General features: G+C 52.6%; 9 protein-coding genes across 9 annotated transcripts; 3 read left to right on the top strand and 6 right to left on the bottom strand.

The window, feature by feature from the left end:
* Positions 1–259: 259 nt before the first annotated feature.
* Positions 260–1,997, bottom strand: BJX67DRAFT_378192 (synembryn; the record flags this gene model as incomplete). The annotated part of the gene is made up of 7 exons (XM_071032296.1): positions 260–356; positions 409–1,253; positions 1,309–1,428; positions 1,477–1,635; positions 1,689–1,765; positions 1,823–1,897; positions 1,970–1,997. The coding sequence occupies 7 exons, from the start codon at positions 1,995–1,997 to the stop codon at positions 260–262; spliced, it is 1,401 nt and encodes a 466-aa protein (XP_070889180.1).
* A 474-nt stretch (positions 1,998–2,471) lies between these two features.
* Positions 2,472–8,368, top strand: BJX67DRAFT_344897 (putative telomere length regulator protein (Rif1)). The gene is made up of 2 exons (XM_071028307.1): positions 2,472–5,579; positions 5,631–8,368. The coding sequence occupies exons 1-2, from the start codon at positions 2,643–2,645 to the stop codon at positions 8,085–8,087; spliced, it is 5,394 nt and encodes a 1,797-aa protein (XP_070889179.1). The 5' UTR covers positions 2,472–2,642; the 3' UTR covers positions 8,088–8,368.
* An 826-nt stretch (positions 8,369–9,194) lies between these two features.
* On the bottom strand, positions 9,195–11,871 carry BJX67DRAFT_344891 (amino acid permease/ SLC12A domain-containing protein). The gene is made up of 5 exons (XM_071028306.1): positions 11,061–11,871; positions 10,939–10,996; positions 10,315–10,879; positions 9,696–10,248; positions 9,195–9,643 (listed from the first exon to the last, which is right to left on the bottom strand). The coding sequence occupies exons 1-5, from the start codon at positions 11,331–11,333 to the stop codon at positions 9,404–9,406; spliced, it is 1,689 nt and encodes a 562-aa protein (XP_070889178.1). The 5' UTR covers positions 11,334–11,871; the 3' UTR covers positions 9,195–9,403.
* A 218-nt stretch (positions 11,872–12,089) lies between these two features.
* Positions 12,090–13,363, top strand: BJX67DRAFT_277015 (putative RING finger protein). Its single transcript, XM_071026582.1, has 3 exons — positions 12,090–12,274; positions 12,499–12,575; positions 12,642–13,363. Exons 1-3 carry the CDS (start codon positions 12,197–12,199, stop codon positions 13,180–13,182), a joined length of 696 nt encoding a protein of 231 aa, XP_070889177.1. The 5' UTR covers positions 12,090–12,196; the 3' UTR covers positions 13,183–13,363.
* BJX67DRAFT_276962 (uncharacterized protein) lies at positions 13,070–14,716 on the bottom strand. The gene is made up of 5 exons (XM_071026580.1): positions 14,611–14,716; positions 14,432–14,542; positions 14,337–14,380; positions 14,250–14,278; positions 13,070–14,189 (listed from the first exon to the last, which is right to left on the bottom strand). The coding sequence occupies exons 2-5, from the start codon at positions 14,518–14,520 to the stop codon at positions 13,200–13,202; spliced, it is 1,152 nt and encodes a 383-aa protein (XP_070889176.1). The 5' UTR covers positions 14,521–14,542; positions 14,611–14,716; the 3' UTR covers positions 13,070–13,199.
* A 470-nt stretch (positions 14,717–15,186) lies between these two features.
* On the bottom strand, positions 15,187–16,260 carry BJX67DRAFT_276989 (uncharacterized protein). Its single transcript, XM_071026581.1, has one exon. The coding sequence runs from the start codon at positions 15,997–15,999 to the stop codon at positions 15,358–15,360; it is 642 nt and encodes a 213-aa protein (XP_070889175.1). The 5' UTR covers positions 16,000–16,260; the 3' UTR covers positions 15,187–15,357.
* On the top strand, positions 16,117–17,555 carry BJX67DRAFT_370219 (putative choline transport protein; the record flags this gene model as incomplete). The annotated part of the gene is made up of 6 exons (XM_071030887.1): positions 16,117–16,217; positions 16,267–16,445; positions 16,482–16,702; positions 16,754–16,895; positions 17,010–17,320; positions 17,391–17,555. The coding sequence occupies 6 exons, from the start codon at positions 16,117–16,119 to the stop codon at positions 17,553–17,555; spliced, it is 1,119 nt and encodes a 372-aa protein (XP_070889174.1).
* A 155-nt stretch (positions 17,556–17,710) lies between these two features.
* Positions 17,711–18,927, bottom strand: BJX67DRAFT_378186 (D-hexose-6-phosphate mutarotase; the record flags this gene model as incomplete). The annotated part of the gene is made up of 3 exons (XM_071032295.1): positions 17,711–18,103; positions 18,200–18,538; positions 18,619–18,927. 3 exons carry the CDS (start codon positions 18,925–18,927, stop codon positions 17,711–17,713), a joined length of 1,041 nt encoding a protein of 346 aa, XP_070889173.1.
* An 88-nt stretch (positions 18,928–19,015) lies between these two features.
* On the bottom strand, positions 19,016–20,738 carry BJX67DRAFT_344869 (uncharacterized protein). The gene has a single exon (XM_071028305.1). The coding sequence runs from the start codon at positions 20,546–20,548 to the stop codon at positions 19,238–19,240; it is 1,311 nt and encodes a 436-aa protein (XP_070889172.1). The 5' UTR covers positions 20,549–20,738; the 3' UTR covers positions 19,016–19,237.
* Between the last annotated feature and the right edge of the window lie 3,389 nt (positions 20,739–24,127).

Raw genomic sequence — 24,127 nt, 5'->3', positions numbered from 1 at the left:
AGCCCCGCCTCCGTGTTCCGTACGTCATTGAGCTTGGTCTTGGCGCGGATAACACTGTTCCCAAGCCATAGTATTTTATACTTAGTCAATCTAGGTGGGCATATATCTTACTACAGATTTGTCCTTTGGAACTCATATTCCGCCGATCAGATGAGTCCTGAACACCGTTAAACCAAATAAAGACCCAATGGTCGCGGAGCATCAACGACAGCCAAGCGGTGTATTGTTGAGGTCCCCAAAGCAGCAAATAAACAACCATTCAGTCGCTCTCTGAATCAGACAGTTCTTCGAATCTGCCCTCATGTAAAGCCTGTGTGACAGGATTTTCAACACCGAGGATCCCATTTGCCTTGGCTCTGTTATATAAATTAGTATGACAACCTCTCGGATATGTGCGACGAGGCCTACCTCTCGAAGAGCACAAAGAGCCTTTCTGCTTCTCTCTCCTTCTCTTCTTTTGTCATTGGCGGACCATCGTCCTGTTTCTCTGCGTCCCATCTTTGACCGGTAATCGGGTTGACATCCGGATCGAGACCTTCAGAGTTCGTTGCAAATGCCTCGCCCGCGGATTTGGGAATATCTATGCCTCGAGATGCCAGTAGACCCGCAGCGAATCCATAGCCAATGTTCCTTGTTAGACTTTCGGCGTTCTTCCCAGAAAGAACAAACATGAGCTCGGAAATAGCAACTTTGAGGTTTGCGTATGGCATGGTCGAGAGCTTGAGTAGTTTGGAAGAGAGCGTGTCGGATTGCCCGATTGGCTTACTGCGATCACTGTCCTCGGGTAAAAGGAGCCATTGCATGTATTTACGAGGCCCGTCAGGAGCCACTTCGTGAATGGCGATTAGACTGTGCAGTAGGGGGATACTCTTTGTTTCGAGTTCCAAAGGATCGTATGCTGACACTGCTTGATCCAAAATGTTGATTAGTTTGTCCACATTACAGTTTTGATTGAAGGTCGGGAAGATAGGATTGCCGTCGTAAGGCTTCCCCTTCTTATTTTCCAGGTCAAGAGTCGATAGGCAATTTAGCAGAGTGCCAAGAAGGCCGTCTAGAGGTTGTAGGGCAATGTCGATGCGACTGATGATCTTGAAGATGGAGGGGATGGATGGCGAGAAGGTCGGAGCCAAGTCCTGATAAAGCTTTGCAATGTTGAAGACCAGCTTCAACGTATCGATGAGCGCCAGTTCATCGATCTGTGACAGTAGCTGTCTGCCGGATTTGGGAAATTGCTTGGAGTGCCGGAGGATTTGCTAAAGAAGATGCCCGTCAGTTGTTAAAATTCCCTTGGGGCGTGGCCTTTCTCACATAATTGATGTTGTCTCCCAAAGAATGTTTATTGATTAGGTTATCAAAGTCCATATTAGTGTCATATGTTGAGAGGAATAAGATCCGGCTGATAACCATTTCATCCTCAGATGAATCGCACTGCGTTCCAGGTTAGCGGGCAACATGGGGATTAACTTGCATCCAGACCTTAAGCATCTCGGCCAGCTTACCGCCGCGACCAGTGTCGACGAAAAGCTGACGCATATTTGAATCTAGTAGGAGCGCATTTGCGATACAGCGAAGGGCGGCGCGACGGACATCGGGTGAATCTCCGTCGACACCATATTTTGATAAGATCTCAATACCCTGCAATCATCAGATTAATCAACACCGAGTCAATATTGCCTGCCTAACCGCACCTTTTTTGAATATATTGGCCCCGCATTGTCGGGGCTGGTGCCGTGCTGCCTTAACTGGAGGAGGGTCTGCGTTCGTTCTGAAAGATGTTCTTGAGCTCAGCATGGGCTCCATATAGCGCCCTCTAGCTACTTACGTGCAGATTTCAACGAGTTCTCTTGTAAGTCCTTTTCAAGGGTTTCCAAAAGCTTTGTGACTTGTCGTAATTTCTCTGTTGAATCAGGATCAATCTGAGGTTAGCGCGCTTGGTTCTGCAAAGCTGATCTCAGTGTTTGCGCTATACCTGGACCTTGAAGGACACGAAACTCCATCTTCACGCAAGTACTCGTGTCAAATTATTGAGGCTTATTGTCGTCGCTTGGTTGGATCAAGCGTTGGCATTGGATTGCTCTTCAAAAATTGGCTGAGCAGCAGCTTGGCAATCACACGGAAAAGCAGTTTTAGTGGTGGATGAGCAGGGGTTGAACGCAGAAAAGCGCGCCAGGAAGATTGAAGAAAGAGATCAAGACAAGTCGGACAAGGTGCCCAATTTAAAGAAATAAAGAACAGGGATTCTAATTGTGTCGTGAACCTGGTTCATTGTCCGGTTCAACTCCTTTGAGCGCCATAGAGCCCCACCGAAACTTAGAAACCCGAGGAGTCAGCAGCTTTCCCCATGTGCGGCCTGAACGGTCAGGCTGCAATTCACCCAGTATGGAAGCATAAGGCGGTAAGGCAGCTAACGCGCCCGCTGCCACTTTACGCGTCTTCAGCCACAGGGCGCGTCTTCTCTTTTCGAGTTGCGTGGCTTGGCGTCTCCCTCCAGAGACGATCTTGAAATGGACCTTGAACAATCTTGAATGCTTCCCACGATCAGGATCGGGACGGGTGGTCTGAGACCGAATTTGGAGCCTGGCCATATCGCAATGTTCCATTCCCTCTGTCCCTCACCTTCTTCCGTTTTCTGCCCATGAAATATGGTGGACGTTCTCGGTCCTTTGTCTGCTCGCCCGCCGACTCCACCAAGGACTGCGTCTCGTGTGCTGTCTGAGAAAGATCGATTAGAAGAGTCTCCAGTGATTGCGAAAGCACCTATCGAGTCCCCTCTTGTGCCGAAAGGGTCTACCGGTGCTCCCTCCAGCGGCCAGTCAAAGCGCGTCAACTTTTCACCATGGCCCAAGTACATCAAGCCTCCGTCTTTCACCAACGTCAAGTCGAGAGCCCTACTTCCTTCGAACGAATGCAAACCCGCTAGGTCCATACTCAAGTCAACGAACTCTCCTGCTCCCGTCTGCTCGACCGTTGCAACATCGTACACACCCGAAACTTTCGCGATGCTGTTGGAATCCGTCACCCAGCAATTAGCTGGAGAGTCAACGAGCTCACGGATTGACGCATACATGCAGTTTTTTGGTGCATTAAGGGCCTACGAAAAACTCCCAACAGAGGAGGGAATTGTGCACAAGTTGGGGTTGATAACTCAATTCATCCAGCGGGATATAAACCGCGACCTTGGGAAGGGAGGACCGTTGGATACAAATCTTGTCATCCAGGCCTTGAAGCTCTCAGTGGTGCTCGTTTGGCACTCTCAAATCTCTCCACACCTGCCCGATGATTTCAAACTTTTCCTTGTCGAGCACTCAGTGAACTGCCTCGAAGATGGAAAATTACCCAAGTCCGTCGTGACTCACTACCTCTCCGTCATTTCAACGCAGAAGTTTCAGGCAAGGATTATGACAAATACAAGAGCCAGTCGCATACTTACAGTACTGCATGGCCTCACAGACAGAGTCAAGGGGAACGCAGTGGTCTCTCAACGTCTCATGATTTACGAGCGCATATTCGAGCAGTGTAAATCAGCATTCATGTCACATTCCGCTTTGTGGATGGATCACCTCATATCGGGGTTGCTTCATCATGTCAAAGACGTGAGACTGAAGGCGATTGAACTGGGCTTCAAGGCTTATATGGGATCAGGCTCCAACCCAGCATTGTCCAAAACTCTCCGTGATATCTTTGACAGGACACTCGATAGCAAGAGAAAGCTGGCATCCGAAATATGTGAACGCATGTCAAGGATGATGGCCAACTCTGAGACTGGCGAACATGTTCCCCGGATCTGGGGTGTCCTGACATTGCTGTTAAGAAGCAAGCGGTTCGATATCGTCCAGTGGCCACATTTTAAGGAATGGGTTCTTGTTCTTCAGAAATGTTTCAACTGCAGTGACCCAGAAATCAAGTCAAAAGCTATCGGTAACTGGGATCGGTTTGTTCTTGTCGTTAATATCAACGACACAACGAGCCGTTCATTATTGAGGATGCTAAGCAAACCGATTCTTTCTCAATTTGAGAGAAAGAAACAAGACAGGCCAAGTTCACAGCCCAGTCAGCTAGCGGTTTCGAGTTACTATAACCTTCTCTACTACGCTTTCCGCCCAGATGCGTCTTTTCAACAGCTCGATATCGTTTGGCAAGAGTACATCGCCTCCCCGTCTTCAAGCATATTTTCGTTTGTGCCAAATTTGAGTGATCGAGTTGCCCTTGCGCTCTCCAATATGCTCTGGAGCTCGCATCCTCTCAAAGCCTGGTCGGATAATAGGGTGAACGAACCAAGGAGGATTTCTGCTGAGGAACTGCCCATTCTGGATTGCAAGTGGGTCAGATCAAGGCTTTCAGCTGTTTTGGGGGTCTTTGAGGACATCTTGAAGTCATCTATTTGGGGCCCCGAGATAAACAGATCAAACATTGCATTTGCGTGGCTCAATCTATCACAAGCTCTAGCGCTCGCCGCAAGCAAGGAAATTACGCCGTCTCCGGAATCAATGCAAGCAATAGGAAATGTTCTGGGCTTCCTCGAGCGGATATGGAACGCAGGACCACCGTCGCTGAACGCTGTCCATGGGAGCTTGGAGGATACCTTCTTTGACCGATTCAGATATTTATCAACTACCATGGTAGTCAACTTGGGGAACATCCCAGTTACGGAGAAGCTGCTTCTGAAAACGGCAGAGTCAACATATCAAACCGTGAATACCCCGACACATCGTCATTCAAGAACCAATCGTAATCCCGACAGCCCCTTCATCCACCTACTTCGGCTTATCAGCGATGCTCAGGGTATTTCAAAGCCAACAATTGCGTATTCCGAGTTCATACATGCAGTCGTCGAAGCGGCGTGCCGTGGAAGGGGTTCCCGGAGCTCCCGGCTCGATATTCTTCGACAATGCGCGAGTTTGTGCTGCGGAGGCAGGGAATTCTACTTCGCGGTCACTTGGTTCGCTGAGAAGCTCTGGAAATCAACGGCCGACCTTTCCGCAGATTGTCTGTCCTCCTTCCCTATTGAACCCACCCGAGAGCGAGACGGGGCTGTGCGCCGCGACTATGACAATGTTGTACAAATTCTTTCCGCAGGGTGCAGGTTTTCTGACAGCTTGTCGGTCTGGGATCGACTCATGGATGCCTTCACTCGCGTGCTACGGACCGAAAAAGGAGATAGGGCGGTTGCGGATTTGGGGCTTCTGCCCCTTACCACGGCCATGACCTCCCTTAAGGCTAGCGATGCCTACCTCCCTGCGGCGTCAGTGTTTAAACATTGCCTGACAATTCCCTTCTCCGACAAGGAAGACACAGCGACAACTGAGCAGCGCACGGAAAGCAAAGAACCGCCGTTCCCCACTGGATTAGTGGGGTTTGCACATCAAGTTCTTGAAGATTCCTCTCAGCAGTTTGGACGTGCCCATCCTAGCGGCCTCGCTGTTTTCATTGAATCAATTGCATCATTTCTGGGATCAGGCTCTGCCAATTTCCGATTCATGCTTCTTGAAAGCCTTCAAGAGCCCCTTGGCCTTTATGTGAAGGATACTAGTAACAGGCTCACCGCTGACGATGGCGTTGAATCTAGGTTTTTGACAGCTGTAAGTGCATCAAGCAACTACTGGACTCTCAGACATTCTAACTCGTGATAGTGCCGCTCTCTCGCGACAGCTGTTTTGAATATCCTACAAATTGCACCGCGCAACGACGCCACATTGGATAGATTCGAGCACATTCTCTCTTCGGGCTTAGGGTCGGCGCACCTCTCGACAGCGAAACGATTTCTCGAGTTCTGGGGCTCCGCTTTTGGATTGCAGCAGCCACTGAACATTCCTGCAACAATATCCCTAGCACTACGCGATCTCGAAACTCGAATTGGTAGCCAGCCGCCGGAGCTGCCAGAGGGGCAGTCGCAGGTAGTTAATGTTCAGCGACAAGGCCGCAATTTGGAGACCGACGATGGGCAGGGGATAGAGCAACGTGGTGATTCCCCCGTAGAGGTCACGACTATTACATCCAATGACATGTCTGCGAAATCTCGCATCGCATTCGTCTCGGACGCCCCGTCAGATTCCTCTCGTCCTGTACGCATGGAATCACTTTCGGTGGCCAAGGCCCCCGAACCCGCAGCCCCGGTGCCACGACAAACAACGGAGCCTATAGCTCCGCCGGCTTTACAGGGAGACGCTCCGAGAGACGATCTCGAAATGGAAGACATACCACATCCAGCAGCTGATAACAAAGGCGCAGCCCGACATAGCGAAGTGTTCTCTATGATTGATAACCTCCGCTCCTCATCTCCCCCAACCAACACGCCAAGAGAGCTTGGAATTATGACGCCTCCTCACTTACGCAGCCTGCGAAATGAATGTTCGAGCGCCGAAACCCCGAAAACCCCTACCGTGCCAGCGGTGTCTATGGAGAATGAAGACGGATTTCTCGGTTCTTCGCCGACGCCTGCCGTCCGGGTTCGGACATCATTGGTAGCATACGCGATACCTCCGACGATTTCCGCTGCCGATGGTGGCTCTATGGAACTTGATCCCCCGTCTTCACCCCCCGAAGTTGACGGGAGGGCTCCGACTTCGCAGCAGCAGTCTCCTTCGCAATCCTCCGCTGTAAGGGAGCGTGTCGGGAAAAACAAGAAGAGAAGCAGGCCCAAGCGGCCCAGGAATCCCCGGCCGTCTAACAAGGAAAACGTCAGCACGGAGTCACCCCAATACGAACAAAATAAACAACGCGAGACGAGCTGTGACAGCAAGCCTGAGAAGACCTTGAGAAGTCGACTTCGCTCCGCGGCGGATCGAATCCCAGCGAGTACTGAAGACGCTGCGGCCCGTGACGTTCAGAAAGCGCCGGAGACCCCTTGCAATGACTCCAGTCACGTACCTCAAGCTGCCTCAGTACTTGGCAATGGGGTTACCAACTCTGCTCCTGAAAGCCCCCGGAAAACAGACCCCGAACCGGCTGAAGCTATTGTGTACTCGTCTAGCGATGAGTTGGATACTCAAGCTACCTCGCAATTAGAGTATGATCTGGTATCTGCTGTGGATATGAGGAGCGACCCTGCCGTTGTGGGGGTCGCGGACGCTCTAGAGCAAGCCCCGGCTGCACGTAAACGAAAACGTGAAGATGTGGATACGTCTACGCAATCCAACAATGAGAGGCGTCGTTCATCAAGGCTATCATCCACTGCAGCCCCGCCGACTGAAATCGGCGACAGCCAGCCTGCGCTTTTCAAGAAGCAGAAGGTGTCCGCCATCGTTGAAGTCTCGACGTTCCAAGCTGGTAATGGCGTGGAGGATCGCCATGATGGAATTGTTGACATGAGCGCCAAGTCACCCAGGGCTGAGCACAGGATCAAGAAAGAGAAAGACGGTAGCACGTCTACGGAGACCCAGGAGCCTTTGCAAAAACGGAGATCATCCCGTATCAGCGGTGCTCCCGCACCAGATATCCCAGAAGAGATTCCGGTGCTGACGAAGTCGCCCTGGCCAAGTAGTGTGCGGAAGCAGACCAACAAACAGAAGGCCGGTAAGTCTGCGCGGCGCAAATCTAAACCGGTTGCAGAGCGTGTGAGCAAGGATACTACGGCGGGAGAAGCATCGCCTGAGCAGTCCGATGAGCGCATCGAGCCCCGGGCGACGAACCAGGGTTCTCAACAGCCCTCCGGGCTGCCTAACCCTTCTCCAGCAGAACCACCACCCAGTCACGAGCCCGAAGGGCCTGAAGAACCTCACGAGATCCAAATGGCAGAGGCGCAAGCGGTGCCGGAATCCATCGTAGCTGCATCCGAACCGCACGAGGTTCTGCCCGAGAATCAAGCAGCCTCGCAACCAACCCAGTGGGAACCAGATCCATCACCAGCCCTACCGGAGCCTGCACAAGAAACAGGGCCGGAACCATCGTCGGCGCCTCATCTTAGCCCGGACTCCCAATTAACCACTTCGCTGCGCACCCTCCTCGACCATGTCAAAGCCGCCACCTTGGACCGAAACACCGTCAGAGAGATGGACGATCTTCTTTTCGAATTGCGGGTTGAGATGCACGAGGCTATGCGGCGGCACCGCGGCAATACAACCCCACCCGCCATGAGCCAAGAACAATAGAAACTATCAATCACTAAACAAGAAGGGAAGAAAGAGCGAGGGATTTTGCATAGCGAAGGCGTTTGGAACCAAGTTTTGTGCCACAGCTCCTTTACTCCAATGACCAGGTCGAGGAGAGGGGGGTACTTGTACTCATGCTTTGCTTCGGAAGAATTACAGTGTCGTCCACTCTTACTTCAGAGAGTTGCCCACTCTTTTTCTTCGTGTCTTTGTTTCCTCTGTCTTATCCTTGTTCCTCGAGACCCATGCATTGCTTAACTTAATTCTAAGTGTAACCTACATGTTTCTCATCTGTTATCTCCATCGACCGCTCTGACTTTTTCTTCTGTTATGCCGAGCAGGACAAGAACTGGCCATCCACCAGTCCCCATTCCAACCTAGTCCCTGTCGAGCCCCAAACCCACACCGCGAGATCGAGTCCTCTGAACCTCGTGACCTCCTTCCCTTGTCCTCCGCATTCTTGTATCTCGCCCCGACGAACGCCACAACTTCCCACACGCACCACACCAAAGTCTCCCGCAGCCGCAAGCCTTCGCTGAAGGTAAAAAGAAAAATCCCTCATCACCCCAGAACACAAAGCAAAGCACCGCCAACCTCACGCATCAGCCCAAGAGCTCTCCCCATTCCTGGGTCCACTTGTAGTGTTCTGGAATACCGCGCCAAGAAAAAAGAACTCCGTGGCGTCCTCTCGTAATCTGCAGCCAACGTGCAAGACCCAAGGGTTGGGTGCTTGGCAAGCGCGGAGCAAAGGCCCTATTCGGGACTAGAGCGCCACGGAACGGGGAAGGAAGGAGACTAATTGGACGTTGTCTTGATTGGAAATGGTCAGACGAACTAAGTTTGCGGGAGTGCAGGGTTGGTTGGATTCGGGGGAATTGGGTTTGGTGAGATTCAAAGAGTGGACTTGGGAGCGGGGAGGGGGAGGCGAATTCTGCTTTTTGAACTCCAATCATGATGAAGACGGGTGAGTGCCACATGTTGACCAAGCCTGCGACCATGGTCTTGCATGCGGAGGAGAATCACGCCCCGTCATCGAGTGATTTCCAGATTTGGAAACGTATGCATAAGTCGTTTGGATAATACAGGGATTAAGAGGCTCGAACTGAGGAAAAATTCCAATGGAGATATAATATTGGGAAATCGAGTGTAGATTATGCTACGGATTCAGTCTGATCTGAGCGTAAGATACGACAAGCTGCGGCTGAAAAGAATAATGGCAGCTTGTAGTTGACGCGAACCCATCTATACCCAAATCGTCCACGTATAGACATGTGAGAGAAATAGAGTGGAAAATCGACTGGGTAAATCTAACACTCCTAGATAATCACATTGAGCCAGCGTCTCCAGATCGGCATGGCGGCGACCTTCGCGCGCTCAGCGTTGATATAGTCCCAGTCGATCTCGCGGCGGCCGCTGTCGACGTCGATCTGGTGAGTGCGAAGCCAGCCCTGGCGTTTCCAGAGGAAACCACAGATCCAGAAGAAGAGCACCACTGGGAGGGCAAGGTACTGTTTGAAGAAAGTCTCGGCGTCGCGGGGTGCGACGGCAACATAGAACTGCGAAGACAGTTAAGAGACGTTGGCATGGGAAGAGACGCAAGGAGCGTACCTGGGCAATCAAGACGATAATCACAAGGAAAAGACCAAGGTATGAGCCGTAAACACCACCGACAGCCTGGAAGGGAATCTCATCAAGGGTGTGGCCGTGGTAGGCCCAGGCCTTGCGGAAACGGATGTGCGCCAAGCAGATGGAGCCCCAGGTGAAGAGAGCCGCCAGGCCGGACAAGGCCTGGAGCCAGGCGAAAACCTCGTCACCAGCGGCGTCCACGTTGACGTATCCTAGCACACCGAAGAGGATGACAACCAGCACAGACCACAGAGGCCGGCCGGAGCGGTCAATGTAGGTGAAGAACTTGGGGGCGTAACCCTGTTCGGCAAGTGCGGTGAGAGTACGGGAGGCGCCATAGACACCGGAAACACCGATAGAGAGCACAGAAATGAGGATAATGACATTCATGAAATCGTCATAGCCTTGGAGCCCAGCATCAGCGGCGATCAATACGAAGGGGGAGGCTTGGACATCAATCAGGCCAGAACCAAGGAGGCGGTCATCGGTAGAGTCGACAAGGAGACCGACGAAGAAGAGACCGAGGATGTAGAAGCTGTGAAACATTAGAGCTCGCAACGAGATTTAGGGAGGGGAGGCAAAGAGAAGGAAGGACACGTACAGAGTGATACGCCAGAAGACCTGCTTGATGGCTCCGGGAAGGGCCCTTGTGGGGTTTTTGGACTCGGCGGCAGCCAGGCCAACCAGTTCGGTTCCACTAAAGGAGAATGCAGCAGTCACGAAGACAGAGCAGAAGCCTTTGAAGCCGTTGTTGAAGGCGCCAGGGTTGTACCAATAGCGGGCACCGAAGTACTCATCGTACTTGTGACCTGAAGGGCCACCACCACAGACGAGAATCAAGGCGATGATCATGAAGATAACGATGGCGCTAAGCTTCAACACGGAGGAGATGAACTCTTCTTCTGCGTACCCGAGAGAGCCGAAAACATTGACGATAATGATGGCTACTAAGAACACAGTGATCCATACCGCGACACTGACGTCGACGTGCCAGTAGTTGAGTGTCAGACCGGCCACGGTCAATTCCAGCGGGACAATAATGGCCCATTGGAAGACGTAGTTCCAACCCATAGCGAAACCCCAGGAAGGATCGATGAAGCGAGTCGAGTAAGTATAGAAACCGCCCGAGATGGGATACAGGATAGCCAATTCACCCAGAGCGTAGACTAAAGATGAGCAATCAGGACGGGCGTTTTGAGAATTATCAAGGAGTGGAGATACACACCGACGTTAAAGATCATGATACCAATAATCAAGAAATCCAGAAACAAAGAACCGGGGCCCTACGCGGCGGTTAGACGGTTGCGACCCCCGAGTTGCGACGGGGGAGGGTGATTCTGCGCTTACGCCAGTACTGAGGGCACCACCAGAACCGACGAAGAAACCGGCGCCAATGGAACCACCAATGGCGATCATATGCATATGGCGCGTTTTCATGCTGCGGTTGAGCTCGACATGGTCGGCCTTGCGGCGCTGGAAGGACTTGAAGTTTAGGCCATTGCGGGTCAAAAAGTCCTCCTCCTCGAAGGATTGAATCTGGCCATCCTGCACGTATGCCGGGGGAGGCGCAGGACCCGTCTCAACGTCAGGAGCCTCCTTCTTGGTCCCTTCGGCGCCCATTGCGTCGCGAACAAGAACGAGAGAATGTGAATGAAGCCTGGGAAGGAGAGAATGGAGAAGGAAAGAAGGGAAAGGGAAAAGAAAATAAGATGAGCGACCGTCCAAGAAAGATGAGCGTGTGATCCTCCTTTAATAGGGAAGGCATCGCGCTGGTATCAGCAAATGCAGGGAACGCATGGAACACTGGACGGCAGCGCGTTGGGAAAGGGACCACAGCGAATCACGATAAGAACGAGACCCGACTTGGCCAAATCAAGAGTTGGACGGAGAGGCCGGGAGGCTGAGGTTACAGTTGTGGCATCTCGCCATGGATCGGGCAACGGTTCGACCACGCGATTGGGGGCGGGGATTGGCAGGCTCTTCAGGACTCGAGGCTGCGGTGGCGTCTGTGTCCATGGACGCTTCGCAAGAAGAATCTTGCCTCGATCGTCGGAGCCTTGAGAGATGAATGAGTGGTTGCGTGCTCGTCCGCCATCTCGTCGTGATAACGAGGAAGGGCCTTTGGTTTGCCTCATTTAAGGTCGTGAATAACAAATTCCCAACCACGCAAATTTGGTGGGTCGAGCACTCATCAGATGGAGATACGTAATGACAGAACACATATAAATTACGCCAAGGCTGATAGGGGCTTTCTCCGCCAATGGAACACCCAGAAAACCTCGGTTACGAGCGGAGCCTGGTAAGATAGGAACACGTACCCCCGAAATAAAGTCTTGGAAGCTCACCCACTTTTTTAGTGGATGTAACATGAGGATCTGGGGTTCTCCACCGAGGCAGATAAGCACGACAGCTGACAGAGATGTGCACCAGGCCTCGTGTCCGACCAGGGCAGAGCAGAGAACCACTTGGAGGAAGCATCTCTCATGACGGGAGCATTTGCTGTCGTCCCAAACTCATCGTTGACTGAAAAGTTGCAGACGAGGTACAAGCGTTGGTGCGGGGTAAGCTCGGTCAGGAGACTCGACTCGGCGCGGCTCATGAGCTTCCTGAGCATAATTCTCCTCGCCATCTTCATTATGCAAACTCAACGACTCGACGTTTCCCATCTCTCGCATCATGTCTAGTTAGTCAATAATCATACTCGTTTCTATCAATGCTCTCATCTCATCTCCATCCCCACAAGTCGGCGCTGGGTTGCATCTGACGATCTCACGGCATGTCGCAGGGGTCCAAAGAAAACTCCGGCGCCACTCTGGGCTACTTGGCCCCCATCTGTGTTGCCGTCTTCTTCATCTTCGTTTGGTAATCCAGTTCTCATCCCTTTCTCTTCACCATCCACCAGCTCATTCTGATTAGGATTGAGTATAGGATTCTCGTTGGCACGCGACACCGCTTCAGAGCCTCCAGTCGCCCCATCGACCCCGAGGGCTGGCCCCTGAGCTTCCCCCATGCAACTCTCACCTCCACCGAGCTCGACTCTCGTTTCCCTCTGGCCAAATATGGAACCTGGTTGACCGCCCACCGGAAATGCGAGACAAAAGAGGCCGAGGTCGACCCTCCTCCAAGTCAAGCACCAGCCTCCCCATCGACTCCGTCGTTCGACCCTGGGGAGAAGGAAGCTTGCGCTGGCGGGGCTGGCACGGAGGATGACGTCGCCTCTACCCATACTAGCGATTCGCACATGGAATGTGCAATCTGTATGGAATCGTTCGACCTGGACGATTCTATTCGGTCGCTGACCTGTGGTCACATCTTTCACGCCACCTGTCTGGACCCCTGGTTCACCAAACGCCAAGCCCGTTGTCCGTTATGCAAAACATGTTATCCCCCAGATCTCGGATCCTCGTCAGCTCCCACACGCCCACCAGCTGTGCTGCTCAGAAACCAGATCTTCCCACGGGTTATCTGATTCAGATTTCGGCCCTACTACCACGGTCTGCCATGAGATCCGCCCACTTCCAGGTCGCATCTCTCCCCTGTAACCTTGCTGAGTTCAAGCTCTATCGCGCCCATGCCGGCGTCATCGACGTACCCGGGCTGGTTCGCCAGTTCACAGCTCCCCTCCGAACTGCCCACCCCGTCTATTGTCTTCCGCTCTCTGAACGCACGGAGCAGCCGGGTGCGCTCGAGGAATGTCGATGGCCGTGACTGTGACGCACCAGTTGTTGCCCCAGCAGTGCTCGATGCACCGCCTTTGCTTGGCCGCTCTATCTGAGCACGGTTGGGGTCGCTTCCGCGTTCGGTTACTGCGAAACCAAATACCTTGCGCATCAACGGCCACAGGCACACCAGGTTCGCAACGTAGATCGCTGTACTCGCTTCACGGATATACCAGATCTGGTACGTTGTCGTCAACGGCGAGGCGAAGTTATACACTTTGTTCAGAATCGCTGCTATAATCGTGAAGACGCCTAAGCTCATGATACAGACCAGCAAAGCCTTCTTTGTTCTCTTCATCTGCGCCTTCATCAGCAGAGGAATCGGGACAGCAAGCATCGCTGCGTCAGATGAGATGTTAAAAACTGCCTGTGTGATGGAGTAGTGCTGATATGTGGCACACTGCATATCATCCACCGGCATGGCCCAGTACTGAGAGAATGGTCGGCAGTAGACTGCATAATATGTCACCATGATGACTGCAAATCCGACGGCCACATACACTGCTATGATCTTCACATAAAGGTGTAACGGGAGGTTCTTGGTAAGCCGCCAAAACATCGTCAACATGCAGGTCTTGACACCCCAGGTCGATAAGAGCATGCATTGCTCCAAGCCAATGACTATCTTACTGCCAAATATCCGATCTTGAACCTCCTTTGGGTCACTCAATACCTGGCCGTAATCCGCGGGGTCCATGAGGTTCGTCGCAAAGTGGGAGGATATTTGAATCAGGATCAGGAGGCTGGTATAGATGAGCTGGAACAGTCAGATGCCAGTCAGCAGTTATTCACACGGTGATGTCGAAGTTGCACCCACAAATGTCACCGTCATCACGTAATCTTCGACTGTGCTCGAGTTAGTGAGTTGAGCTACCATTATTGGCAAGGGAGTTGTTGAACGTACAATACAGCCGCTTGATGGATCCATTGGCAATCATCCGAGACGCCCTTCTCAGTCAGCTCGTCACTTTCGTCCTGAGACGCAGGGGACGTACGTACATCCGGCAAATGTACAACACGATGCCAATGCTCCAAAATATGACCGATTCAGTGAGGAGCTGATGGGGTGTAGGCGACACATTCCCCATCCTGCCCAGCAGCCGCTTCAGGCTGTCTCGTCAACAAGCTAATGGAGAAAGAGCTAGAGGGCTAGGGAAAACGCATCTGGGGGTATTCACGGGATTGGGTGGACGACTTTAAGAGTGCTGACTGTCAATCCTCCGTCGATCGGAGGATCGATAAGCTGCACGTTCCCTGCTGCTGCTCCTCGAGTTGCCCGGGTCTGTCCATCAAAAAGCCAAGGGATCAGAGTTACTGCATTAGAACTCGCAATTTCCAAACGATGAGGATCGTAAGGGATGTCGGCGCAAGGGGTTCCCCGCCACAGATTCCCCGTGACAACGGCGTTCAGAATCAGCACGCACGGTCAGCTAACGGTCGAATCCGCAAGCTTTGGGGACAAGCCGAAAGAAAAGAGACGGCCATGACGCGGGATCCTGCGTCTTCCCAGCTTCTGGCGTTCTTCAGAGACAACCCCCCAAAGAAAGGAACCAAAAAATACGAATACCCCCAATACCAAGGCATGCGGCCAATTCAGCTCTTGGCAGCTTATTCTCTGCACGTTCTTGGGATCTTGGTGTCACGATCGGCAGCGAGCATCCCTCCTGAAGTTTGAGGAACTGAGCCTTTGTTCCCTTTGAAATTTCTCGGCCTAGTTTTTCCCTCCCGGTTTCACCTCGAAACAACTTTGCGAACTTCAATAATGGTGTTCGCCAGGTCAGATCCCAGTTTATTCCGGATCAGCGAAACCAGCGAAGCTAAAGCCGCGCCACTGATCGTGTGATGAACGCTTTGCTTCATGCAGCTGATGTTTCAACTTCTCATTCGCCAGAATCTTTGAGTTTGTTTTTGCTTGCACGACCCCATCAGCCAAAATTGCGGTCAGACCCCGAAGGCGCTCGGTGAGAATCGAGCTCGAGGGTGACCCGGGCGATCAGTCCTCGACTGTGTTGCGATAAAATGCCAATCGCGGCTCCCGCATTGTTCTCGCGCCGCAGCCCAGCCCAGCCAGGGTCACGGGCTATTACGATCCAACACCCAACACCCTTATCAATCGCAAAGAGTAGTCGAATGCGCCTTTTCGAATCACACGTAAACCAAGAACTCCCCCTATTTGTACCAATGCTCCCGCCACAATCGTGCTTGGTGTTCGTACAGACATCCAAAGGGGGCCGAGCAATGAGACTCATCCAGCACAGAATATCTGTAATCCAATCCCACGTTCGAGAGCACATGAGAGGTAAAAAGTTTACCATCAATCGAGTCTGACCGGTTGCGTCCACTACAAGGGATCCACGCCCCTCTTTCCTTCGCCGGCATGCCTGAAAAGCCGGCCGCCCTGGCCCGAGCTTTTGTAGAATATCAGCTTTGCCGTTGCTGCGACGGTGCCATTCCTCTGCACTTCCCCGCTCTATGTGACATTCCAGCTCAGATATAGTCCATGGGTGGGAGGGGAGTCCTGACATCCGCCTGGCAGAGTGCGCTTCACGCGGTGGCCACATGGACATTGCCTTGCATGTTAGCGAACGAAGAGGCCATAAAAGTCGAAATTTTCTCTCGAGTGGGCAGTCCCCTGTAACATTTTCAGCAATTAGCACCCTTCTCTATAGCTCAGTAGTAGCCGTATGGACACTGCGCGCCTGGAAACAGCTTTGGGCCACAAATCTGTGCTTGCACGGAACTTTGACCTTCTCAGTTTGACCAGCTTGGGGATTGTGATTGCAAGGTATGTCAAAGACACTCAAGAGGGTTGACCTTTTCTGAGCCATTCGCAGTGCCTGGGCTTTAATGGGGGCGACTATCGCGACAGCATTGCAGAATGGGGGGCCAACGGTAATTCTATACGGACTCATTGTTGTCAGTATCTTTTACACCCTCATCTCTGCGTCGCTCTCGGAACTTGCATCCTCCATGCCGTCAGCCGGTGGAGTATACTACTGGTCTACCGTGTTGAGTGGGAGGCATGGCTAATGGGTTGGCTACTTTACAGGCTATCTCAATGCCTGCGGATGGCTGCTATCAGCTTCTTCCACCAGCTCCATTCTCGCTAATGAAGTGCTGGCAATGTATATACTTCAGCATCCAAACACAGAACCGCACCCGTGGCAGGTTTCCATCCTATTTCAGGTCCTCAATTGGACCTGTTGCGGGATTGTCTGTTTCGGAAACCGGTCCATCCCGTGGATCAATTGGATCGCCCTCGCTCTTTCGGTGGGAGGGTTGCGAGGACAATGATGGTCACCAGCGACCCTCCCGAAACAGCACGCAACTGTATCCGACGTCTGGACAGACTACCAGAGCAACACAGGCGGCTGGTCAGACGGAATCTTCCTCCTCACTGGACTCCTCAACGCTGCATTTGCCGTCGGGGCACCCGACTGCATCAGCCATCTATCAGAAGAGGGTGCATCGCCCTCACCCCCATGACAAAAAAACCTGCAATAGTAACACTGTAACCTCCCAATCCCGCACCCCGAAACTAAAGTGCCGCAAGGCATAATGATCCAAACGCTCACAGGCTTCACAACCGCATTCATCTACCTCGTCGCCCTCTTCTACTCCACCACCGACATCGCTTCCATCCTGGCAACAACCACAACCCTCTCCTTCTTCCCCACAGCCGCAATCTACGCCCAAGTAACCAACTCCCCAGCAGGCGCAACAGGCCCTGTCGCCATCCTCTTCCTCGCAACATTCCCAGCCCTCATCGGCTCCTTCGTCACAGGAAGCCGCATATGGTGGAGTCTCGCACGCGACAACGCAACCCCCTTCTCCACGACCCTCACCCACGTCAACCCAACATACAAGACCCCCCTCCGCGCCGCCACAGTCGCTATGGCCACGCTTGTCGCCTGCCTTGAATGAATCTACCTCGTTCATCTTGCTCAGCACGCTCTAGTATCTCGGCCCAATCCTCCCGAACGTCTGCACGCTGCGTCGGAATTTCGTTCCCGGGCCGTTCTGTCTCGGTAAACGGCTGGGGTTCTTCGTTAACGCCGCCTGGGACGTGTATATCCTTGTTACGGTGGTGTTCTTTTGCTTCCCGCTTGTCTTGGCGTCGTAGCACAGCGGCCCGTATATATTGGTTGCGTATATAGCAAGACGCTCTCATGATATAATATCATAAATATTCGGTGGCTCCTCGCACGGAATTTCGGATATCTATAATAAAGATAAAAGATTTAAAATCTCATTACGCATCGTACCATCCAACCCCAACTACGAGGTAGAAGAAGGCCGAATAAACTGGCCCCCCTCCCACGACTCCCCGGCCTCCAAAACCGTCCACCCCGCCACAGACCCAGCCTCCACACAAACCATCCTCTTATACCCATCATCCGGGCTAAAATCGCCCATACTCCTCGCCTTGTCAATCCAGGGGTTCCACACCACAGCATCTGTGAGGCCCTCTCTCGTGATGGAGAAAAGATCCGTCCCTGAGGACGAGGAGGTGACGACGATGGGCACGGACGGGTCGAGATCCTTGTAAATACGGTCTGTTTCGGCAGATATCTGGATTGAGGCGGCGGACTCGGTGTGTTCGGTAGCGTTGCGGACTTTGTCGACGTAGGATTTTCCCTGGAGGGGGGAGATTTGGATTTTCGAGATGTCCTAGATCCAGCACATTAGCACGTAGCACAGGACTTATTAGCTTCCAATTGCCCAAGCAAAAGGTGCGAAGGGGTAAAAGAAATTAAAGGAACAAACCTCCACGGCCAAATACGTATGCAGAAGCACCTGGAACTCGAAATTCTCGCCCCCTTGGTTCCGCACCTGCAGGGAGGTGCCGAGCCCCTCCCGGGAAAGGGTGACGCTGTACACGAGGCCGAACTCGTAGGGCCATTTTGACTTGGTGTCTGGGGAGAGCATGGATGGGGAGAGGCCGAAGTCTAGTTTGACGGCGTTGTCGGCGGCGGCCGTGGAGGAGGAGGAGGATGAAGTTGATTCGGAGGACGATTTGCCGAGGAATTCCCAGAGGGAATTGCGCGCGAAGCCGTGTTGGGGGAGGGAGGATGTTGCGTGATTTGGTGGTGGGGGGCCGAAGACCTATCTTGGCGTGTCAGTTCCTACGTTCCTACTCCCCTTCTGCTTTTCTAGGTATGGTCCATTGCATGTATCTCATATACAATTGGGCCTGCCAGGGACCTTCTGGACGGGTGGGAGGAGAGGATGGGTGGGAGGCGACGCACCGGAAAAACAACCGGAATTCCACCTCGAATCGGCTTCGATCCATCCAGGGCGGCGGCGTCGCTAAGCCAGAGCTGTTCTGCACCATTTGCGGTCCGCCACGAGGTCACCGTCGCGCCGTAGAGGTGGACAGTCACGGATTCACCGGTGGGCAGGGTTGCTTGGACGATGTTGTTTGCGAGGGAGATGGTGGGCTGTGGCGGGGTGGCGGTTACGCCGATTGCGGCGGGCTTTTTGGAGCGGTCCATGTTGAGATGGGATGGGTGTTTATGAGGTGGGTGAGGAGTTGTTGGGGATGAGAGTGAGGGCGAGGATGCGAGGATGTGAGATGGGATGGAAGGGGGGTGAGGTGGTGGGGTATATGAGGTCTGATCGGTGACAGCGACGTGGGGCAGCGCGAACCCGATTGAATGGGTTGGGTACGACATCGATTTCCACATGGTAAGCTTAATTAATTATTGTATCCTACCCGTAGTTGACCCAGGACCCTGAAAATAGCCACTCCTTCCATTTGACAAATATTTATCATGGTACGGCAGTAGATACAGCAGTATATGTTCATCGTGACTTCTCTGTCAACGGCGACGGCAGCGAAGATGTGGGGGTATACGCCGGTGGATCTTCCTCTCTCTCCTCCACCTTGACTTCCTCCTCCCGCTCCTCCTCCTCCTCATCGGACGAATGTTCCAGCGGAAGTTCCGCAATATTCGGAATAGGGATTCGCCCGGGCTCCTTCGCGTTCGAAAGGATCTCGATTGGAACATTGGACGCAGAAAGTTCGTGGGTCTTGCCCACGCACTCGAACACAAATGAAGCACATAATCGGTACGTCCTGCTGATATTGAATGTGCCGAACGACACCTCTGTAGGTCTGAGGACGAGTGGACCGAAGACCTGTCCTAGGTCGATTGTTCCCGACACCGGGGTTCCGAGCGACGTTCGAGATACGATGTTGATTCGCTCGTCGATTTCGGCGGACATGTTTCCCACGATAGAGGGTGTAGCTCGTGCAGCTGTTTGGCTGATTATTGTGATAGATAAGGACTGCAGTTTGATCTCTGGGGCGACGACAACGGACGAGTCTTCCAGATATGGCGTGATTTCCAAATAGCAAGCAAGAGGTGTCGACTGTATAATGCGCGTTGGAAACGAGAACGAAGCTTTATAGCTGAAGCGGGGTAACTGGCTGCTAAAAAACCAGCCCTTGAGCTTCTCTTGAACTCCTAAACTTCTGCCCTTATTCTCCAGAAGTAGAAGCTTGCTGCGTATACTGAACAATTGCTCGAGATATTGGCGATACACTGTCGAATTGGGATCCTGATCTGCTGCATCGGACACCGTATGCGCAGGCGTAAAGTTCAACTTCAGCACTTCAACCATATGAGACGATTTACTCGCAAAAAGCCCGCGCTGCGGCTTCGAAACCTTCGCTTCAAGCTGATAATCGATCCTGCACTCCAATTTCCGCGCAGAATCACTCGTCTCGATCGCGAAGGTCGGCGGTAAGGGATGATTAGCGTCGTTGCGAAAGGGGATCTTCTCCGGCCACTTCGCCGGCGACGGATACTCGACATGCGAAGGGAAATGGAACTCGAACTGCCACTCGTACGTCCCCGGCGCAAGGGTTCCACCGTTCATATACGCCAGAGGGGCCACCTTCTCGAAGAGCAGACATTTGCTGCGGTAGTTTGCGACGGGCGCGCCAGACCCCTTGGCCTTCTTGATTTTGGCCTTGGTGTGGCCGGAGAATGTTATTCGGACGGTTTCCACGTCAATTGGGGTCGTGGTTTGGAGGATGACTCGGCCGCCTATCCTTTCATGGCCGAAGTAGCAGGGCTGTGGGTTGTCCAGATCAATCGAGAGAGGCATTGTGTCCGGTAACGAATTGTCACGTACGAGAACACAGGCGGGGACAAGGGAGACATCCACGGATCGAATGTCTGGATGCCTGGACGCTTATATGCGGACTTGCTCCTGTCAGCTTGTCGGCAGGGTTCGTGAAACTGTGGGGAGAATGACGAGAAGCAAATCACATTGCAGCATTTAAACGAAAACGAGAAACTTTTTTGGGTCAAGGCTGGACCAAACTCCAGGCTGAAAGATTTCGGTCACAGAAGGGCTGTTCCTGGTTTTGGCCCCATCCACCGCCACTAAAAATAAACAAGCCTTTCCTGTGGAACCGATGGCAGAGCGACTCAAAAATGCGTCATTGCTTCAATCTGCCAAAAGAGATGTTCATGTCGCTGAACTGAGGCACGGTGCATCCTACCGTATCGACAGGAGACCCCATGAGCCCTGGTGCCAGTGCGACCGATCCCATCGAAGAGACTTTCGGATCAAGTCTCCAATTCGCGCTCGTATAACTTTCCGGAATTATTGAGTCCTTTCAATTTATCCCAATTCCAACGCGTGCATACAAATCAAATGAGTGAGAGATATACCTGGGACAAGTCGCTGCGGCTTATTCCTTCCCAAGCTTTGCCCAAGAACGCCTCCACCAGGTACCAAAAGTCTTGGTGTTTTGGAGCGGTACATGAGTCCCTTGAAGGCCAGCGAGTAATCGTACGAATTAAGTCAATGCTTGCCAAAACCGAAGGCAGGACCGTCACCACGGACTGTGATGCATGGGTTGTTGATGACAGCACACACAGAAAGACTTGAATTAAAATCGGGCTTGGTACTCAATCTGAATTGTTAGGAACCGGGTACTAATCTATGTAGTTCGACCCCCGCCGTTCAAGCAACTAGTCAGAAAACCACGGCTGCCTCCCAGGGATAAATGTATACCGCAAACACCCAATTTCCTTATACCCCTAGATCCACCATTATTGCCTTGAGAAACACTCAATTAGCAACAACACAACTCAAAGTCAGAAAGCCCATAAGTGAATCAATCTCGAACTTACACGTCTTATAATCATCCCAAATCAGCTGCTGGCAGTACTGCCCCGGAATCGGCTGGCGGTTATTCAGAGCCGGACCCGAACACCCGGGTACCCAGCGGACTTCAGCCCAGAATCTATCCGGGTTGGCGCCATTCGCAGGCCCTTCTCCGGTGCCGTGCAGGAAAACGGGGAAGTCATCCGGTCCGAGGGTTTGGTCGGCGGTGACCACGTCTGGGTCCCCGCAGCCCTTGCAGAAGGGGGTGACATCGTTGTCGTCGCTTGTGTCCTCGTGGTCGAATTTGTCGAAGCAGTACTGGGTCCCGGATGGGATTGGGGGTTCTGTTGTGGTGGTGGTAGTTGTAGTCGTCGAAGTGGAGGTGCTGGTTATAGTTATCGAGTCGTCGGTTGTTGTGGCGCTGCTGGTGGTGGTAAAGGTAGTAGGTCGGGGTAGCGGCATAATTGGCATCGTTGGGCCTGTGGTGCTCGTCTGTGGTGCTGTTGTCGTAGATGAGCTGGTCTCGGGAGCTGCCGTCGTTGTTGATTCGGTGGTTGTTGTGGTGGTCGTCGCGGTAGTCGTGGTGGGCGGCGGCGACCAGAGCGTTATCACAGGGCAAACTGACTCTCGCGTCACTGTTGTAGTCGTGGTGGTAACATCGCAGCCCGTCTTTGTTCTTGTAGTCGACGGCGTACAGGTGCTGGTTGAAGTTGTCGAGCCGTCGGAGACGGTGGAGGTAGGCTTGCAGAGAATTGTTACCTGCAACGCCGTGCTCTCTGAACACGAGGATGTGGTCTCCGACATAGTGCTTGTAGCCGTTGTACTTGTTGTCTCCGTGGTTAGAGGCGTCAGTGGTTGTACCTGTGGTAAACGTAGTCGTCGAAGTATCGTCAGGGTCAGACTTATCCGGGGGGTCGTCGTTTGGATTGTTGGTATCGACAGGAAGGTCCTGTAACTGGTGAACCAAATCATCCGCGAGATTCTTGACATCGTCGATCTTGTTGTGTTTCACGCCCTGTTTAATGCCGTTGATCGTGTTGTCAATGCATGACATGGCATCCACAGCAGCACCGACCACGTCTTTTATAGAATCAAAAAAGCCTCGCTTCTTCTTTGCACCACATCCTGGAGGATTCGGCTTTGGGCGGCTGCTGAAGTCGTTAATTAAACCATCTACTTTACCCTCAATATTTTTGATGTTGTTCAGAGTATCCTGCCTGAGAGGAGTAGGCTTCGCCTCCCATGAATGGAGGACTGGTATGAGGCCCGCAATCTCCGAGGACGCAGAAGACACTCTCGACTTTATCTCAGCAATTGGGATAGTAGTTGTGACTGGCGATAGAGTAATGGGCGCAATATCAGATCCGGAACCAGTAATGATGGGGAAAGCAGTGATAACGCCAGACTCCACGACAGTACTGGTACTGACAACGGGACCGAGTACTGTTGGACTTGTAGAATCAGGGTCCGTCGTGGTACTAGGAGAATCGGTGGTACCAGCCTCTCCACTAGGACTTGGAGGTGGGAGAGGTTCAGGGGCATCCGTATTCGGATTCGGTAAGGTTCTGGTGGAACTTGTATGGGGAGAAGGACGCGGCGGTATAGCGCTAGTTGAGGGGTATGTGTGACTCTCAGTAGAAGCACCACCAGGCGGCCACGGATTCTCGGTAGCCGTAATTGTTTGGTGAGTAGTACCTGGAGGGCCAGTTGTATTCGTATTGGCGTTCGTGGTGCTGCTTGGAGGATAATAGGGATCATCTCGAGGCGTAGTAGACACAGTGCCTGTTTGGGTGTGAGTTTGAGGATTCTACGGTGTACCCGGGGTTGTATCAGACCCGAAAATTGGGTTAGTGTTTGGAGGGGTAAGAGAATGAGGTGGAGGTCTTGTAGAAGTTGGCTTTGGCGTTACGCTCTCGGAGCCGTTTGTGTTATTGGTGTTTGGTGGGTGGGCAACCCTAGTAGCGGTGTGCGGAGCATGGGGCTGGCTCTTCGGTAGTTATAAGATTAAAGTGAGCAGTAGAGCCAAAATCCAGGACCGGCCAAACCGGAGGGTGTAGATTAACGACAGTCGTAGTGTCCCGCGGCCGGGTAACATGCCATGGATTGGTAGTTAGGGTTTCTGAATCTTCGGCTCGCGCCTCAAGAATCGGTAAATAGATCAATGAAGTTGGTTGTGACACCTGGATGGGGAGCCATAAAATCCTTAATGGGGGGGGGGTTGACAGGAACGTCTCCAGGTCCCCTCCTTCCGAGTACGGCTGCGGAGGAATGCTGGGAGAGAGAGACGAGAAGAAGCAAAGCTACTGCTCCTGGGGAAGTCCACGCCTCAAAGGAACGCATTGCGAAAGACAATGGATAAAAAAACAAAGAACTGAATGTTGTGGCTCTGGACCATGTTGTTGAAAGACACGGAGCTATCATATTTACTTTAAGAGCCGACTACATGCCAAATGACAAGCACGTAGCCCTGGCTGTTGGCTCGCAAGATACATTTGGTTTCTTTCCAACCCTCCATTATGGCAATATCCTCCCCCAACCCACGGCGAAGACACTAGACAGTAGGCGGCG

Source organism: Aspergillus lucknowensis (genome assembly GCF_044049455.1).
Source record: "Aspergillus lucknowensis strain CBS 449.75 chromosome Unknown BJX67scaffold_6, whole genome shotgun sequence".
Lineage (NCBI taxonomy): Eukaryota > Fungi > Ascomycota > Eurotiomycetes > Eurotiales > Aspergillaceae > Aspergillus > Aspergillus lucknowensis.
The sequence above is the reverse complement of the archived record's forward strand: the minus strand, read 5'-3'. Positions and strand labels throughout refer to the sequence as shown.

Coding starts and splice junctions, on each gene's coding strand:
- BJX67DRAFT_276989 (XM_071026581.1), bottom strand. CDS start 15,999: ATGTCCATGTGGCCACCGCGTGAAGCGCACTCTGCCAGGCGGATGTCA.
- BJX67DRAFT_276962 (XM_071026580.1), bottom strand. CDS start 14,520: ATGGGGAATGTGTCGCCTACACCCCATCAGCTCCTCACTGAATCGGTC. Junction 14,279..14,336: donor ATCCATCAAGCGGCTGTATT/GTACGTTCAACA, acceptor ACTCGAGCACAG/TCGAAGATTACGTGATGACG. Junction 14,190..14,249: donor ACGTGATGACGGTGACATTT/GTGGGTGCAACT, acceptor TGACTGTTCCAG/CTCATCTATACCAGCCTCCT.
- BJX67DRAFT_277015 (XM_071026582.1), top strand. CDS start 12,197: ATGACGGGAGCATTTGCTGTCGTCCCAAACTCATCGTTGACTGAAAAG. Junction 12,275..12,498: donor GGTACAAGCGTTGGTGCGGG/GTAAGCTCGGTC, acceptor GGCATGTCGCAG/GGGTCCAAAGAAAACTCCGG. Junction 12,576..12,641: donor GTCTTCTTCATCTTCGTTTG/GTAATCCAGTTC, acceptor GATTGAGTATAG/GATTCTCGTTGGCACGCGAC.
- BJX67DRAFT_344891 (XM_071028306.1), bottom strand. CDS start 11,333: ATGGGCGCCGAAGGGACCAAGAAGGAGGCTCCTGACGTTGAGACGGGT. Junction 10,997..11,060: donor GTGGTGCCCTCAGTACTGGC/GTAAGCGCAGAA, acceptor ACCGCCGCGTAG/GGCCCCGGTTCTTTGTTTCT. Junction 9,644..9,695: donor TTATCGTCTTGATTGCCCAG/GTACGCTCCTTG, acceptor CTGTCTTCGCAG/TTCTATGTTGCCGTCGCACC.
- BJX67DRAFT_344869 (XM_071028305.1), bottom strand. CDS start 20,548: ATGCCTCTCTCGATTGATCTGGACAACCCACAGCCCTGCTACTTCGGC.
- BJX67DRAFT_344897 (XM_071028307.1), top strand. CDS start 2,643: ATGGTGGACGTTCTCGGTCCTTTGTCTGCTCGCCCGCCGACTCCACCA. Junction 5,580..5,630: donor AATCTAGGTTTTTGACAGCT/GTAAGTGCATCA, acceptor AACTCGTGATAG/TGCCGCTCTCTCGCGACAGC.